This window comes from Zeus faber, assembly GCF_960531495.2.
Source record: "Zeus faber genome assembly, chromosome: 5".
NCBI classification, from domain to species: domain Eukaryota; kingdom Metazoa; phylum Chordata; class Actinopteri; order Zeiformes; family Zeidae; genus Zeus; species Zeus faber.
In genome coordinates, this window is record NC_137192.1 from 11057359 (window position 1) to 11071656 (window position 14298).

At 42.6% G+C, this 14298-nt stretch overlaps 1 protein-coding gene across 1 annotated transcript in view; it reads left to right on the plus strand.

The window, feature by feature from the left end:
- suclg2 (succinate-CoA ligase GDP-forming subunit beta) overlaps positions 1 to 14298 on the plus strand; it is a 118342-nt gene that overhangs the window by 35152 nt on the left and 68892 nt on the right. The window contains exon 2 of the mRNA XM_080001446.1: positions 2563 to 2704. Within this exon, the coding sequence (XP_079857572.1) occupies positions 2563 to 2704 (142 nt within the window). The remainder of the gene's footprint in view (positions 1 to 2562; positions 2705 to 14298) is intronic.

Sequence of the window (14298 nt, forward strand, 5' to 3'; positions counted from 1 at the left end):
TCGCATCACTGAGTCAGATCTCACACACACACACACACACACACACACACACACACACACACACAAGTACTGTGGTTTATATTTTGATCTTAATTTATTCATTTTATTCTTGTAAGAACTCCTTTCCCAATGAGACTTATCAGCCTTTGTTCCACTTGAAGACGCCTTCATTATTCATACGGTCATTCGCCCAAAACATTGATTTGATATGGATATATTGTGTACATAATATTGTTTGCTGTAGAAAAAGTTTGTGCAATAAAAGATAAAGTCGTCATAATAATTGTATTCATATTTGTGCTAGTTTATGGACATTACATATACCCCCCCCCCCCCATTTCCCCACCTACTGGAAACCTTTTAGTGGAGAAGGTGTGAGTGCTTAACAGAGCTGTGTTTCTACACCTTAAACAATGTAGGGACATTTGTGATTTTTAAAATGTAATATGTCGTTTACGGAGCTGGGAATTGAGTATACAGCATAGGATATGTGTGCAATGAGCAGTAGAGGGTGAGCAGACATGACGTCTTGTGAGGAACAATTTGTTGTGCGTCCAGAATGAGTTTCAAATGCAACCTGCATTTCCTCTTGCAGTCAGCTTGGACATTGAGATGTGTTGGGCAGAGAGTGGCATATGTTACATTTTTATCATGAGTGTCTTGCATATATCTGTGTTTTATGTCCTCCTGAATTGTATAACAAAAGTTGTGTTTCTATAATAACCGTATCTCGAGTTCATCTGTTTCCCCAAACCTTGTTAACAATCTCTATTGTTTAAACTGCATTTCAAGTGGAAAGCCAGACATTCATAGTTGGACCAGAATGTGTTATTTATGCACAAATACACACTCGCACAATCACTATCTCAACCTGGCATGATATGAGTTGGGAATTTCTCATTTCAGCAAAGTAGCGCAAACATCATTTGTGTTGGTTGCGTCTCTTGCCACTAACAGAAGCTTTGTTTGTGTTCATCTTCCTAGCCGTTGTCAATAATAAAATGTTATTTTTCGAGGCAAACTGATAGAGTTGCTCACATGACTCAGAGCAACATTGTTTCCAATTCTGCCTTTGTGAATACAACGGTGGTTCTCATATTAAATATTAATATCCCATTTTAGGGCTGCAGGCTATTGGCTTGCAGTGGAGTAATAGTCTGATGCTATCATGAGACAGTGGGCCCCTAGCCATGCCATTAAAACTCTTGCATCTCTTGCATAATAATTATTCCGGCTTGCACCAGCCTCCCACTTCGAGTAGTGTTGTAACATTTAATCCTGGCCTCGGTCCAGTGACTGAGCAAGGACACGGGCAGCTGACACCAGGTCGGCTCGGTCCGCCCCCATGTGTGCTCTCTTCACCCTGGTCCTCATCCCATTCTCGTGAGACGATTGACCGACCTATGTACTGAGCAATCTTGACTTCCACTCCTGAACAGTCCATCTAGGAATTTTCGTGTGTGCTGTATGTTTCATTGTGTATGTTAAAAGTTTATTTTGTAGACGTAATCGGAATCGGTTAATTTGGCCCAGTACATTTTCATACACAATGAATTTCTATTAGTGTGGTATTTTTTCTTTTTTTCTTTTTGTTACTTTGAGCCCTTTTTATTTTTATTTTTATTTTTTGGGAGACAAAAAAATCTGCACGAAACATTTTCCACTTGTTTCATTGATATGTAGTGAAGTGATTGCACCTATTAGGCGTTTTCACACCGCAGGAACTTTTTCATAGTTCAAAGAACTTTTGGAGGAATCCTCCCTTTTTTTTGTGCCCGCACTGCATAAACTAGGATCAATGGTAGTTCTTAGAACACTGCTTTTTAGGGGCTCTTTTAGCTCCTACTCCAGGGCACGGATTAACCGCCACAATTTTACTTTCTTTTCGAACGTTAATTGAATGACACAAAAATATGCTTGTGCGGTGTCCCAATGCGAGCCCTTGCATCACAAAAGTTGGAACAAACTTTAAATTATGTCTTGTAGATCTAATATGAGTGAAGGTTCACCAATTGGATTGCTTATTTCTCGCCTCATATTTGTTCAGAAACAGATTTTGGTGGACTGGTAAGGTGAAATCAGTAAAGTTTACGGATTAAATTGAACGGAACCCGCAAGTGAAGCTCAAACCCCATTGGCTTGCGTCACAACAGTGTTCCTACTGGCAGTGGGAATGCAACCCGAAAAAAAGGCCCTTCAAGGTATTTCATTTTCGGGGCACCTCCCCAGTTCCTAGTTCCCCTCAGGGTGTCCCCAGAACTATTAGTTCCGAAAAAAACCTCTGCAAAATACTGAATGCAGAGCCTAAATGCCTGTCTTTATCCGCTTATCCTCCCTGCAAGAATCTCTACACTCGTTGTGCGTGCTCAAGAGCTCTGCTTTCTGAGACCGTCCTCTGGAGAAGCTCTGCTCCTCACATTCTGAACGCCGATGGACGGTACTCGCTATAACTCCACTAGGTGGAGCTTTGACTATCATCTATATGGCGGCCTGTTGTGCTAACTAATCACCCCCTACTGTTCTCCCTCTCTTTCTCTCTCTCTTATTCTCTCTCTCCTGCAGTGCCCCCGGCTGAGCCCCAGGAGATGGCTGAACCTGCAGGAGTACCAGAGCAAGAAGCTGATGCAGGAGAGCGGTGTGGCCGTCCAGCGCTTCTACGTGGCGGACACGGCGTCCGAGGCCCTGGAGGCTGCAAAGAGGCTCAGTGAGTAGAGAGGACATCAGATAATCCCAGATCATATAAATCTACACATCTGATGCCAAGACTACCACTTCCCACTGAATCTTTCACACCCCTTAGTGTGTCTCCCACACTCGAGTCCCTCTTCCAGAGTAAATGAACTGCAGCTTGGTTAAACCGGGTGGCGAACTCGCGGCGTCTCTCTGTTAACTGTGCAAACTGAATCGTTCTGCGGCTGTGTTTGTGCTGGCACCGCCGCCCCCTGCGAGAGGACGTACAAACGGCTGTGGCTAATCCCGTTTGAAGCCTAATCAAGTTTAATCGCGTCAGGTGCCGAGCCTGAGTTTGTTGCATGGTAGTCGCCACGCCCGCCGTGCCACTTTTTCATCACTGTGTTCAACAACATTAATTTATTTTCGCCCTCCTTTCATGTTGCGTTTCTCATGCTTTGGGTGTTTAATGTTTTTCTGTTCTTTGTTCCTGCGATTTCTAATGTGATTACTGGCCCGGCATGAACACAGACTGCTATACATGTTTGCTAGCTCCGAGCTGTTTTTTTTATTTTTATTTTTTCTGTTTCCCAACTCTAATATCGACGCATCTTGCAAGTCACACAAGTCACACCATGCAAAGGCCGATTTGAACACTACACCCACACACGCTCCCTCACATACAAACACAATACACACACTCTTCTCAGCTTCACCTTCCTCCCACTCCAACTCGCCAACCCCTGGCCCTAGACTACTTTATATTTTATTCGGTGTCCTCTCCAACAACGGTGTGTGTGCAATAGTGTCCTGGCCTAGTTGTCAGCCGGTGTGGCACAGAGCTTCAGCGCTCTGCCCGAGGTTGTGTTCTCAGTGGCCCTGGTTACGATGCAGACCAAGATAAAGTGAACAAGTGGACGAGATATCCTTTTTTTTTTTTTTTTTTTTTCTCCTCACAGTCCCAGCAATGTTCAGTAGAGGAAGAAATGGGGTCAGGGAGAGCGCCCGGGCCAGCGGAGGCACCGAAGATGGCAACCAGCAGCTCCCTCAGCAGACCTCAGCTGGCGGGTGCCTCTGGCTGCTGTAATCTCTGCTTATCTCCTCACACTTTACTTATCTACACACACACACACACACACAATAGGCTTTGGTCATTGTCCTCTATCGTGTGTGTGTGTGTGTGTGTGTGTGCGCGTGTGTGCGTGTTTGCGTGCGCCTCCAATGAACTTGAGTTGGATCTTTGTGTGGCACTGACATCCTGCCGTGCAGCCTCAGTTCCCACGTACGTTCTAAACAACCCACTCGGGTCGGAAGCTTACACACGCACAACATTCTCCTTTTCACTACACTTTCCGCCCTCTGAGTGGTTGAGGCTGAGCTCCACTGGAGTGCCGCTATCCTACTGATCACTATTCCCATGTATAGTAACGAGCCTTCCTAGTGGACACTTACTTGCTCATACTCCGAAAAGACAAAGTATTTCTCCTTTTCATTGAATCGTTACCTAATATAAAGACCTGAACATTGTGTTTTCATATGGGTTGTTGCGTCTCTGTGGCTTGGGCTTAACTCTTTGTTGAGAGTTGGTGTGGAGGCAGATAGGCGGCTCATAACCAACTAATGGCTCATGAAAAGTGGATTCAATGGGCGGGGGGCGACTCCTTGGGCAGAACTGTCCAAACAGCCGAAACGCGTTATCAATAATGATATAGAGCGTTTGTCAAAAGAGCGCTGCTCACAATAATTGCCTCCTTGAATATAGCCTGTTTGCTATCTGGAGGTTTGGAGGTATCCTGGAGAAATACTGTAATGGATATAGATATGTTTTCTTTTCTTCAAGGAAATATGCACTGCCATGCACATATGCATGTTCTCTCACACACACACACACACACACACACACACACACACACACACACACACACACACACACACACACACACACACACACACACACACACACACACACACACACACACACACACGCAGGCCTTTGCCTAGCCATGGCCAATAAGAGTGTGATCATATGGTCTACCTTCTGTGTCGCCACCTGCTTGATAGATGCGTCCAGTGTGGAAATCTTGATAGACTTTCAATGTGAATTCCGCCCCCCCCATGTCTTCTGTCCGCCCCAACAGAGATTGAGGAAGCCGAGATGGAGAGTACATTGCTTGGGATCCTTATCTCCACAACACGTTGAGCCTTGTTTGACGAATTGGCTCTACATGTATTTTATCAAAAGACCCGCCATATATTCGCCTTGCCCATCGCTAGAATTGACATGTTTTGCCTTCAGTTCATGTCAATGTAAAGCGCTGATTTGATTTATCTTGTGCTTTATGTGGTTGCATTCAGCTAGCCAGTCCTATTACCGAGGGAATATGTTATTGGGGTGGAATTTGTCATTGTACTTGGATAAAGGGGAAGAAAAATGTTTGCCCATCAGCCTGCCTGTCAGCACTCTCTTCTCGCTTGGCGTCTTTACCACGCTGTAATGAGTTAGGGATTTGGCGTCTTTCCATTGCCACCTTTGTCTTTGTGACTTTGACAGTTGCCGTCAGGAGATATCAGTATCTCTTGCAAGTGAGTGCTTTCTTCTTCTCCCTATGCTGTTTTTAATTTCCAAAGTTGTGCTCATCGTTGTCATTCCTCTTTCACCCCTCTGTCTACCTGAGCCAGCCTCCCTGGCTCGCTGCTACTTATTCAGCACAGTCTGGTTGCCAGAATCACAATTAACAGAGGTAGAAATCATATCAATTCATTTCACTCTGCTATGAATATTCAGTGTAAACAGAGCACTTATTTATTTATTTATTTATTTTTGCACGGCTATCAAATCTCATGTGAGCTTATTAGAGGGATAGTTGCTGTGATATTTCTTCTCTCCGAATACTGTCTAAGACTTGCTAATGCCCTGACATTAGCCAAGCCTTTGATCAGGCAGGTGAGTGTCTGTGTCTTGGGATGGATAAAAAGAGGGTGGCTCGCCGTACTCCATCAGTCTGAATCGGTGGTGCAATGCTCTCTTCGGCTGACATATTGAAATATTCAAAAAGCCAGATCGCTGAAGCCAAGCATCTGTCGTCGCGCTGAATATGTAAACCATTTTATAGGCTAAGGTCTTTGAACCTCAGCTTTCTGGTGACACACTTTCTCCTCAACAATAAGTGGAGAGGCCTTTGTGTTGGTCATTGGCATTCTTCATAAGCCTGTGTAGTCAAGCCATGGAAGCTCCCACCGGGCCTCAGACGATTAATAAAAAGAGAGTAACTAAAAAGTTCTAGGCCAAGGACGCCCTTATTGTGTGTATCTTCAAGCCATTCCTTCCATCCAGCTTATTAGTTGTTTGTTGGCTTTGAAAATCAGCATAATATCAGAAACGCTCCTATCCCTCTGGCACAAAACCTATAAATTGAGCGTGAAGCAGGGTTTAGTGTCTTTCCAACATAACAGTGGCTTAAGGTGCTTGCTCAAATTGTTTGCCTTTTCTTACAGACAGGGAAACAGTCCCAAAGTAAATTACCCATTGAGTGGGACCAACAAGACATGTGACCAAGTCCCTCTTACCCAACTCTCAAGCCAGTCCCAAGTCATTTTTCCTCGGTCAAGTCAAATGAAGTCACAGGTTATGTCCCAAGTCACCCCCCCCGCCCCAAGGCACTGCATTCTTACCTGCAGTATCCTGTCTTTATAAAGAGGAAAGACAAGGTATTAGTACCTGTTTAATAATGACATTATTGGCCAATCTATGTAGCCTATTCAGTAAGTATGACAATAAAGTTGTTATAATTATAGATATTCATTGAAATAAATGTAATCAAATAAATAAGTTTATTTCTTAATTTCTTCAAAAATCCAAAATATATTCCCTCCCCATCACTTTGAAACAGTGAAATACTGACTACATCATCAAACGGAGTTACATTCCGCCCTTGTCCGTCTGGCTGCCTGTTTGCTAAATACCTCAAAAAGTACAGAAAAAGTACAGAAGAACAGATGTAACCAGGTGTAACCATGGCCAAATTTGTCACCATTTCCTTTTTCCAAGTTGTTGCATTTGCAAAATCTGAGTTTTGGAAGAGTCTTGTCTCTGAGCCGAGAACGATGTGGCTCAAAACTCTCTCAACTGGGGCACTTGGTGCTGGCACTCCAAGCACGCTCATTGCAACTGGAAAAAGTGCAGCGAGGGTGTTCCTGCTTGCATCCCAAAATGAATGACAACCCTGCTCACTGCTTAGGCCAAGATTATTGAACTGTGTCTCTGGACTTCTAGCCGTGTCCTGCTTGCAGTGCTTTCTGTATTCTGAGAATAACCCAGTGCTCAGATGGCTCCTCACGTAGAATCAGCTCTAATGACAACAAAGACAAAAAGCAAGAGGTAATTTAAAGGGCAAGTTCACTTTCTAACACTTCTGGGCTCATGTTCACACCTACCTGGGCTTTTGTATGCACCCCAGAGTTTTTACACACAAAAACCCAGCTCCTGAAATTTTAACCTAACCAAATTACTAATTGGGGAAAAAAGCCAAAACATTAATTAGAAGGGCAATATTATTCATGGGAAGCAGGGACATGTGTTTACGCAATGTAGCCTATATAACATGAAGTTTGATGTTGAATGGGGTGTCTGATTACTACACTGATTATTGTAAATATTTTAGGAATCAACATAAAAACTGGGGCACATACAAATGCCCAGGTGTTAGAAAGTGAACTTCCCCTTTAATTACTACTGTAGTTCAGTTTGACATGCTTGTATAAAAGGCTCTAAAAATTGTTTACATTGCTGCGACAGCTTTGTGAACGAAAAACATGTTCAAATTAGACATAATTTGATCGTTATGCTGCGAAAACACTACCTAAGATAATGTAAGGTTGTAAATACATGGATTTGCTGAGCCTTCACCATGTCAGCAACTTCATTCTTCGGGTCATCGTTGACAAGGACATCATGGTGAAGCCACATCATTGAATGCTGGTTCCGGGACAGCTGCTCCGAAGTGGAGTTGGTCTGCGGATGGCAGTGATTCTTCTCCTGGTGCTGCTGCTGACAGTCTGACGTTAACAAAGCCCTGGAGGCTCTTGACTATGCTTCCCAGGAAGCAAACCTGCTGTTTTAGTTTCTCCAAATGGTGGTTTAGGGATAACACACAGGTGAGAACCGCACTGACAGTCACAGTCTTCTCACCCTGTGTCAGATCAGTGGCCTCAGCAAACAGCCATAGGACATCTTACAGCTCCTTCGTTAGATTCTGCTCTCTAACTGAACAGATCAGCTCTTGGCCTGTGCCCTGAACAACACGGAACAGTTCCTGATGGCTGAATGAGAGCACTGCTTTGATTCGATGGAGAGTCTAATTCCAACGCTTGTTCACAGCAGCAGGGAGCTGCCCAAACCTGTCAAGGTGATCTCAAATCTGTCTTTAAAAGTGGGAGATGTAAGCAGCGGATTTGGAGACTCAGATCTGTACTCAATTTGGAGAATTTCGCAAAGGCACTGTTCATGATCTTTGCATGCTTGAGACCGTCACCAACAACTAACTGCAGTATGTGAGCAAAGCATAGTTGACATTTAAGGCTTCCTCTGGTTCCTCCTGTTCGGCCCTGGAAGGGTCTTCCCACAGCTCTGCATCGTCCGATTTTCATCATCATCGAATCTGTCATCTTCCTCTTGTGGAAAGCACGCAGTAATGTTTGCTTCATGTTTGCGGCGTCGTCACAAATGACAGTCTAGTTTTTATCTGATGACATATTCATTACATATGCATTTGAAGGCTACTGAGATTGTTTCTCCTGTGTGTGTTCCTTTGAATCTGTTGCAGGCCAACAACTACGAATTCAGCTGAATTCCCTCAGTCGTTGCCAATACATGGACAGGACTCCCAAAAAGCCACACGTTCTCCTTTCTGAGCAAATGTCCAATGTAACTGATGCATGGTCTGCACTAGCAAGAAGCAATTTTATTTTCTCTTGATTTTCTACAACAAGAGATTCTACCTTTCAGGTCATTGTCCTGCAACAGTCAGGCAGGTACTTGGAGTCAGCCACAGACAGGAAGTGTAGGAAATGCTGATTCTCTGTCATTGAAAGAGGCATGTTGCATCCTACTGCCAGGTCCATTATAAGGGCACTTGTTATAACCTTCTGTTTTGTATGGTTAGCAGTAGGGCTGAAAAATTTGGGAAAAAAATTGAATTGCAATTCTTTAAATTTTATTTCTTTTTAGACAAATATTGCATATGCTATTTAGTTTGCAATTTTTTTTTTTTAAGTTCCTTATCTTCTGTATTATTCTTCCTTTGTATGACCAACACAACATTTGATACAGTCAACATATAAACTGCATTGCCTGTAGGCCAGGCCTACGTGTTTTGATGAAATTAGATCGACGCATGAATTTATATGAATAAAATATCTTTATTTAACTATTGAATTGTAAAAAAACAAACAAAAAAAAAAAACAGTCACAGTAGGATATTGCCTCATTGATTTAACTTCAAGACTGAAAAATCTGAAAATTAACATTCAAAAAATATGCAGTGTTTCAGCAGAAAGTCATTATTTTTTATAAAAATATGATTGTATAATATATAATTACAAAAATGTTGCCTGCCGTGTGCTCAGGGACAGCTTTATGCTCATTAAAAAAAAAAAAAAAAATAAAAAACCGACACATTATACTGGAAGAGGCTCCGTCCAGACTCTACAGGTGTTCCGGGCTCTGCCGGCAACACAGCACAGCGCACTGTGGGCCAGGGCACCGGGTCTCACCGGGGGGCAGCGTGGAGGTTCGGTTAAAACAATCGGTGTAGGCAGGGGGGCACGGAGAAAGTGTCTCCATATTCACAATTTCGTTCCATACGCACTTCTTTCGTTCCATTAGGAGACGTAAAATAAAAAAATTTACAAAACACTTCTGGCATGCCGATCGCGGGCACCCCATCGTGGGTACGGTGGAGAGGGAGACAGGTACGCAAAATGTGCCCCGTCGCTGCCTCTCTACGCCTCGCCCTCCACCCGGGAAGGCACTCTAGGCAGCCACCTATCTCACCTATAGGAACCGGCTCTGGACAGCCCTATTGGTTAGACTGTGTAACATTAAACCCCCACCCCCTTTTTATTTTATTTTTATTGTTTTTAATTGCAGTCTTTGCGATTTGAAAATTGGTTCTGTTAAATTGCGATGTCGGTTTGAATTTGATTAATCATTCAGCCCTAGTTAGCAGAATAAGCTTCCTGAGGGCGAGCCTAGGTGAACTGAGAAATTATTGGCTGTGTGTAGAATCAAGTGAGACCAGTCTTGTCTTTTGATACTCAAGCAAGAAACAGAAGCAAAAATAAAACTAAACATTAGTTCATTATGGATTAAATGTAGTTTTAAATTAACAGTTAGACCATTTATGATTGTGGCACAGTGCACTGCTGCCTCACAGCAAGAATGCCCTCTGTTCGATTCCCACCTGGGACCCTGTTGGCACCGGGTTATCTCCTGATAAGGGACCTTTCTGTGTGGAGTTCATGTTCTCTTTCATGTGATATCAATCATTTTACTATAGCAGGGAGAGAAATTAACACCAGCCACCAGCCACCAGCCAAATGCTGGTAAATATTCAGCTTTGGCTGGTAAAACAGTACAAGTGGCAGGTAATCCACCAGCTCCTGCTAGACATTTTTCAGGGACACTTACCGATCTGAATGAGTCTTCAAATGACGTATAAAAGTTGATGTTGTAGTCTGGCTGGCTTGCATTCAGCCTTTTTCCTTGACGTGTGAAAATTTTAATTCCGAACGTGATGACTCTTGGCACAGTCACGGCAGCCGTACTGATCTGATCATCTAGCGGGAGGGCAGCGAGTGCTTCTTGTTGGGGGAAAAATAAAACCCTCAGGTAGCGAGGAGCTCGACTGACTGATTCTCTGCTAACCATGATTGGGTGACTACCCTGTCAGTCAAGCTCCTCGCTCCTTTGACTACTATTCAAATTTAAATTTATCTTTAATTTGAACTTTTTATGGGGAAATATAATGCCCCTCCCATGTTATTGGGTTAGAGCAGAGGTTCCCAACCACCGCAATCACTCCAGACCAGTTTCACTTATATAATAATAATATAAATATAATATGTAAACTGAAATCGAAAATGAATGCAAACAAGTCAATCAAATGTCTCAAGTCAAGTCGAGTCTCAAGTAATTTATTTTTGTTGCAAGTCATCAAAACGGTGACTCGAGTCACGGTCACAATGGCTCGACAATGGATCTCTGGGACCAACCTTTATATTACCTTAATTTAGTGTTGGACATATCCTAGTTTGTAGGTAAATTAATCACTTTTCAAAGGTGGATTACAGCTACTTTAAGGTTGGTAAATGACTCAAATTAATGTTTCATCTTTACCATCAATATAATGCTCTGGCTCAGGACCTGGATAACGCTTCTTTTTGCTGCAATAAATACTCCACAAAATGGCTGTATCGATCTTGGTTTTGGGGGGCCGATCGTGACTTCCCTGCACTTAATAATTGAATGTCAACTAAATGTCTTTTGGAGACTGTCATGTTTGCTTCTGATTAGTCTCAGGCGTTGAAATGCATTATCCTTTTAAAGCAGTCCACTGAAGTCAGCCTCCAAAAATAGTTGCAGATCCTTGTTTTTTTTTTTCCTTTTTTCGGCCGCTTAAAATAAAAAAGCCATGACATATATATGGAAATCAGTCTGTGAGGCTAGTCAAAGAGTTCTTCATGGTTATGTGTTACAAAAACAAAATCAAAATTTTCAAGGCAGTTTTTAAACCACAAAATGCTTGCACGCTAAAACGTGTCGTCACTTCACTTCAATTACTATCAGCGATGGTTCGTGCTGGCAATGGGAAAGGACGCGTTTACACTCCCGACTGAGCCTGTCGATTGGGAAGGAGATCATCTAGAGAGGACCATATGCTTCTCTTGCGACCCGATACTCCTCCTAGCGCCATCTGTCACAGAAGCACTCCCCACGGCGGGGACCACCACAACCAGCACTACTGACTTCCCACTTTGTGACGTTTGGGTTCTCTTGTCAGTCTCCCCTTTTTGTCTGTGTTCCAGGTATCTGACTCAATGATTTATATATTAAAAAGCCTGAAAACGGTGCAGCACATAGCAGAACGACCAACTGGAAGGTTGGTTCAACTGGAAATGGAGACGTGATCTGAAGATCTGACATTTAACAGTTTCATGTCGTCATTATGGAGGGAATACATGCTGTTGGATTAATGTGCCAATTTGACTTATATGCCAGGAAATTTTATATTTATTCCCCAGTGCCTGCAGTCTTCTATAAAGCTTGCAGCTGCCGCCAGCTCCAAAGCCAAGCACACTTTCACACACGTGAATGCTAGTGTGCACATATGGGCCAAACGAAAGAACCTTCACCCAAAACAAATTGAAAGTGCACATAATGCCCTGTAGTTAGAACTTTTCAATTGGATTTCTTCTGTCAAGAAAAACCATAGTAGGGTCTTTTTGTGGTGTTTTCTGTGACTACATTAATTGCTAGAAACGGCAGACTAGTATGGGACCCCCCCAAGTCAAAATGTAATTTTCAAGGCCTGGCAGCGGTCGAACTACGATAAGGCACATTACAATTATTCACGCTTTATCCGGCGGCTGTGTCACCCGAATGCAACACCCCAACACTTGCTTTGTGATGGAGCCATTATTTGGATAATGTTTACCCTCAATTGCGTGTTTTATTAAGGCTATTCCATGCTCCATTGAGCAGTAAATTTGTAAGAAGGAATACAATGCATTTTTTCCCCCTCCATTTCTCCCTCTGCCTCACCGTGCGTCTGCACCACATTCATTCCTGTTTTTTTTTTTAATTACCATGTAGGGATGGAAGCAACGTGCAAGGCCTGGGACCGCTCTCACTCCGCTATTACACTGGGCTCTCTGTGTGCAGTAATGATCCGAGCAAAAGGAGCAATTTTGGTGACAAACATTGCATTCTAATACTGTTGGAATGCAGCTGTCTGCTTAATTTTCAAGTAGTGATTTTCTTTATTTATACTTATTTTATTTTGTGCTTTGCTGAAAAAAACAAAATTGTTGGGCCACAGCAATTATTTTAAATTCCTAAGAGCGCCACAAAAACAGAACAGGTTGAGAGAGACGTCGATCCTACTGTTAAAGCTGATTTAAATATGGCCGGGCTGTTTGCTCGCTCCCTCCCCTGCTGGAGCCGCTTCACGCACTTCGAGCGGCTTTTAAGCCAACTTTCATCTTCCCCCTTTAGAAAATGAGTCTCGGGTGAAAACCGCTGACAGCGGCTGTTAGCACCGAGTGGTGTTAGCTCAAGCCAGGCCCCTCGTATTCCGTCTTTGCCTGAAGTGGTGGGCCACAGGACGACCCCCTTGGACTGTGTTTGTTTGTGTCAACGTCTGGGGGCTGTTGAATTGTACAGAGAGCAGACTCAATCAGCATCTTAACTTGTCTGTATGTACAGAACATTTGTCACTCCAATCACACTGCAGTGCACGTCCATGCATCAAAAACAAGAACTGCTCATCTGTCAACCAAGTCTTTTGTGCATGGAAATGAAGTTGCCCAAGTGTGTCCAACCTCATGAATATGTGTTTTATGGAGTGGTAATGGTAAAGTGCAAAAAAGGGTAAAATGCCCATTGAAAACTGCCATTTTGATTGATTTACTGAACTTGCATGTATCTACTTGTGAGCTATAAGGGCATAGTAAATAGTTTAGTTTCTGGTATATCGTTTATTTTTTTAAGGGTACGGGCTGGCTTTTATGTTTTAGAAAGGAAGTATCAACAAATCTCTTCAGCATAGTGTGCAGGCACTATATAAATTCTCAAATCCCATTCTATTTCTTATTATCATATTCTATCTATTCTTTTGTTTTTTGTCTCTTTATCCGCTTTTAAAATTTAATGAATGAATTGAATTACTGTTCATTAATGTTCCTTTGCATTGTAATTTCAAGATCTGAACAGTGCTTTTATTTCTTTGTCAAAGCACTCTGTAAACTCGTTTTAAAGGTACTATAAATGCAGCTGTTGTTATTATTATTATTGTTATTATTATATGTGAAGTGCACAGTTTTTGCATAGCAGTACTGTATATTGTAATGCTATTTCCGTGTTATGTCACATCAAAAATCTCAGGTAAAGCTGCTTCTATTTGCAACAATGTTCAGTCTACTGTAAAAGCCGAAGTTGCCGCAGCTCCTACAATTTTACAATTCCACTTTTTTTTCTGCCTTACCCATGGGCCACACCAGAAGCGACACCTTGGCATTACGAAAGCGGCACGGCAACGCTTCAGGTACGCTGCCATTCAAAAGATGTATTTAGTGAAAATATTTAATTACCAAGCCTGGTATGCAGCAACCACATGCGCACGCATGCACGCGCGCACACATAAATGTATATCTCTCACTGATGTGTGGTCCGTACATTTTTCCCAACAATAAATTAAACCCGACTTATGTCAATAATATATAAGCATTTCAGCAGAAAAACAATTATCATGGCCAGGAATAGACAATTACATGTTTTTCTTCATTTAGTAATTGAACCTCAAATAACTGACGACAAAGGAAGGAAAGAAAACACTTTATTACAGAAACAGC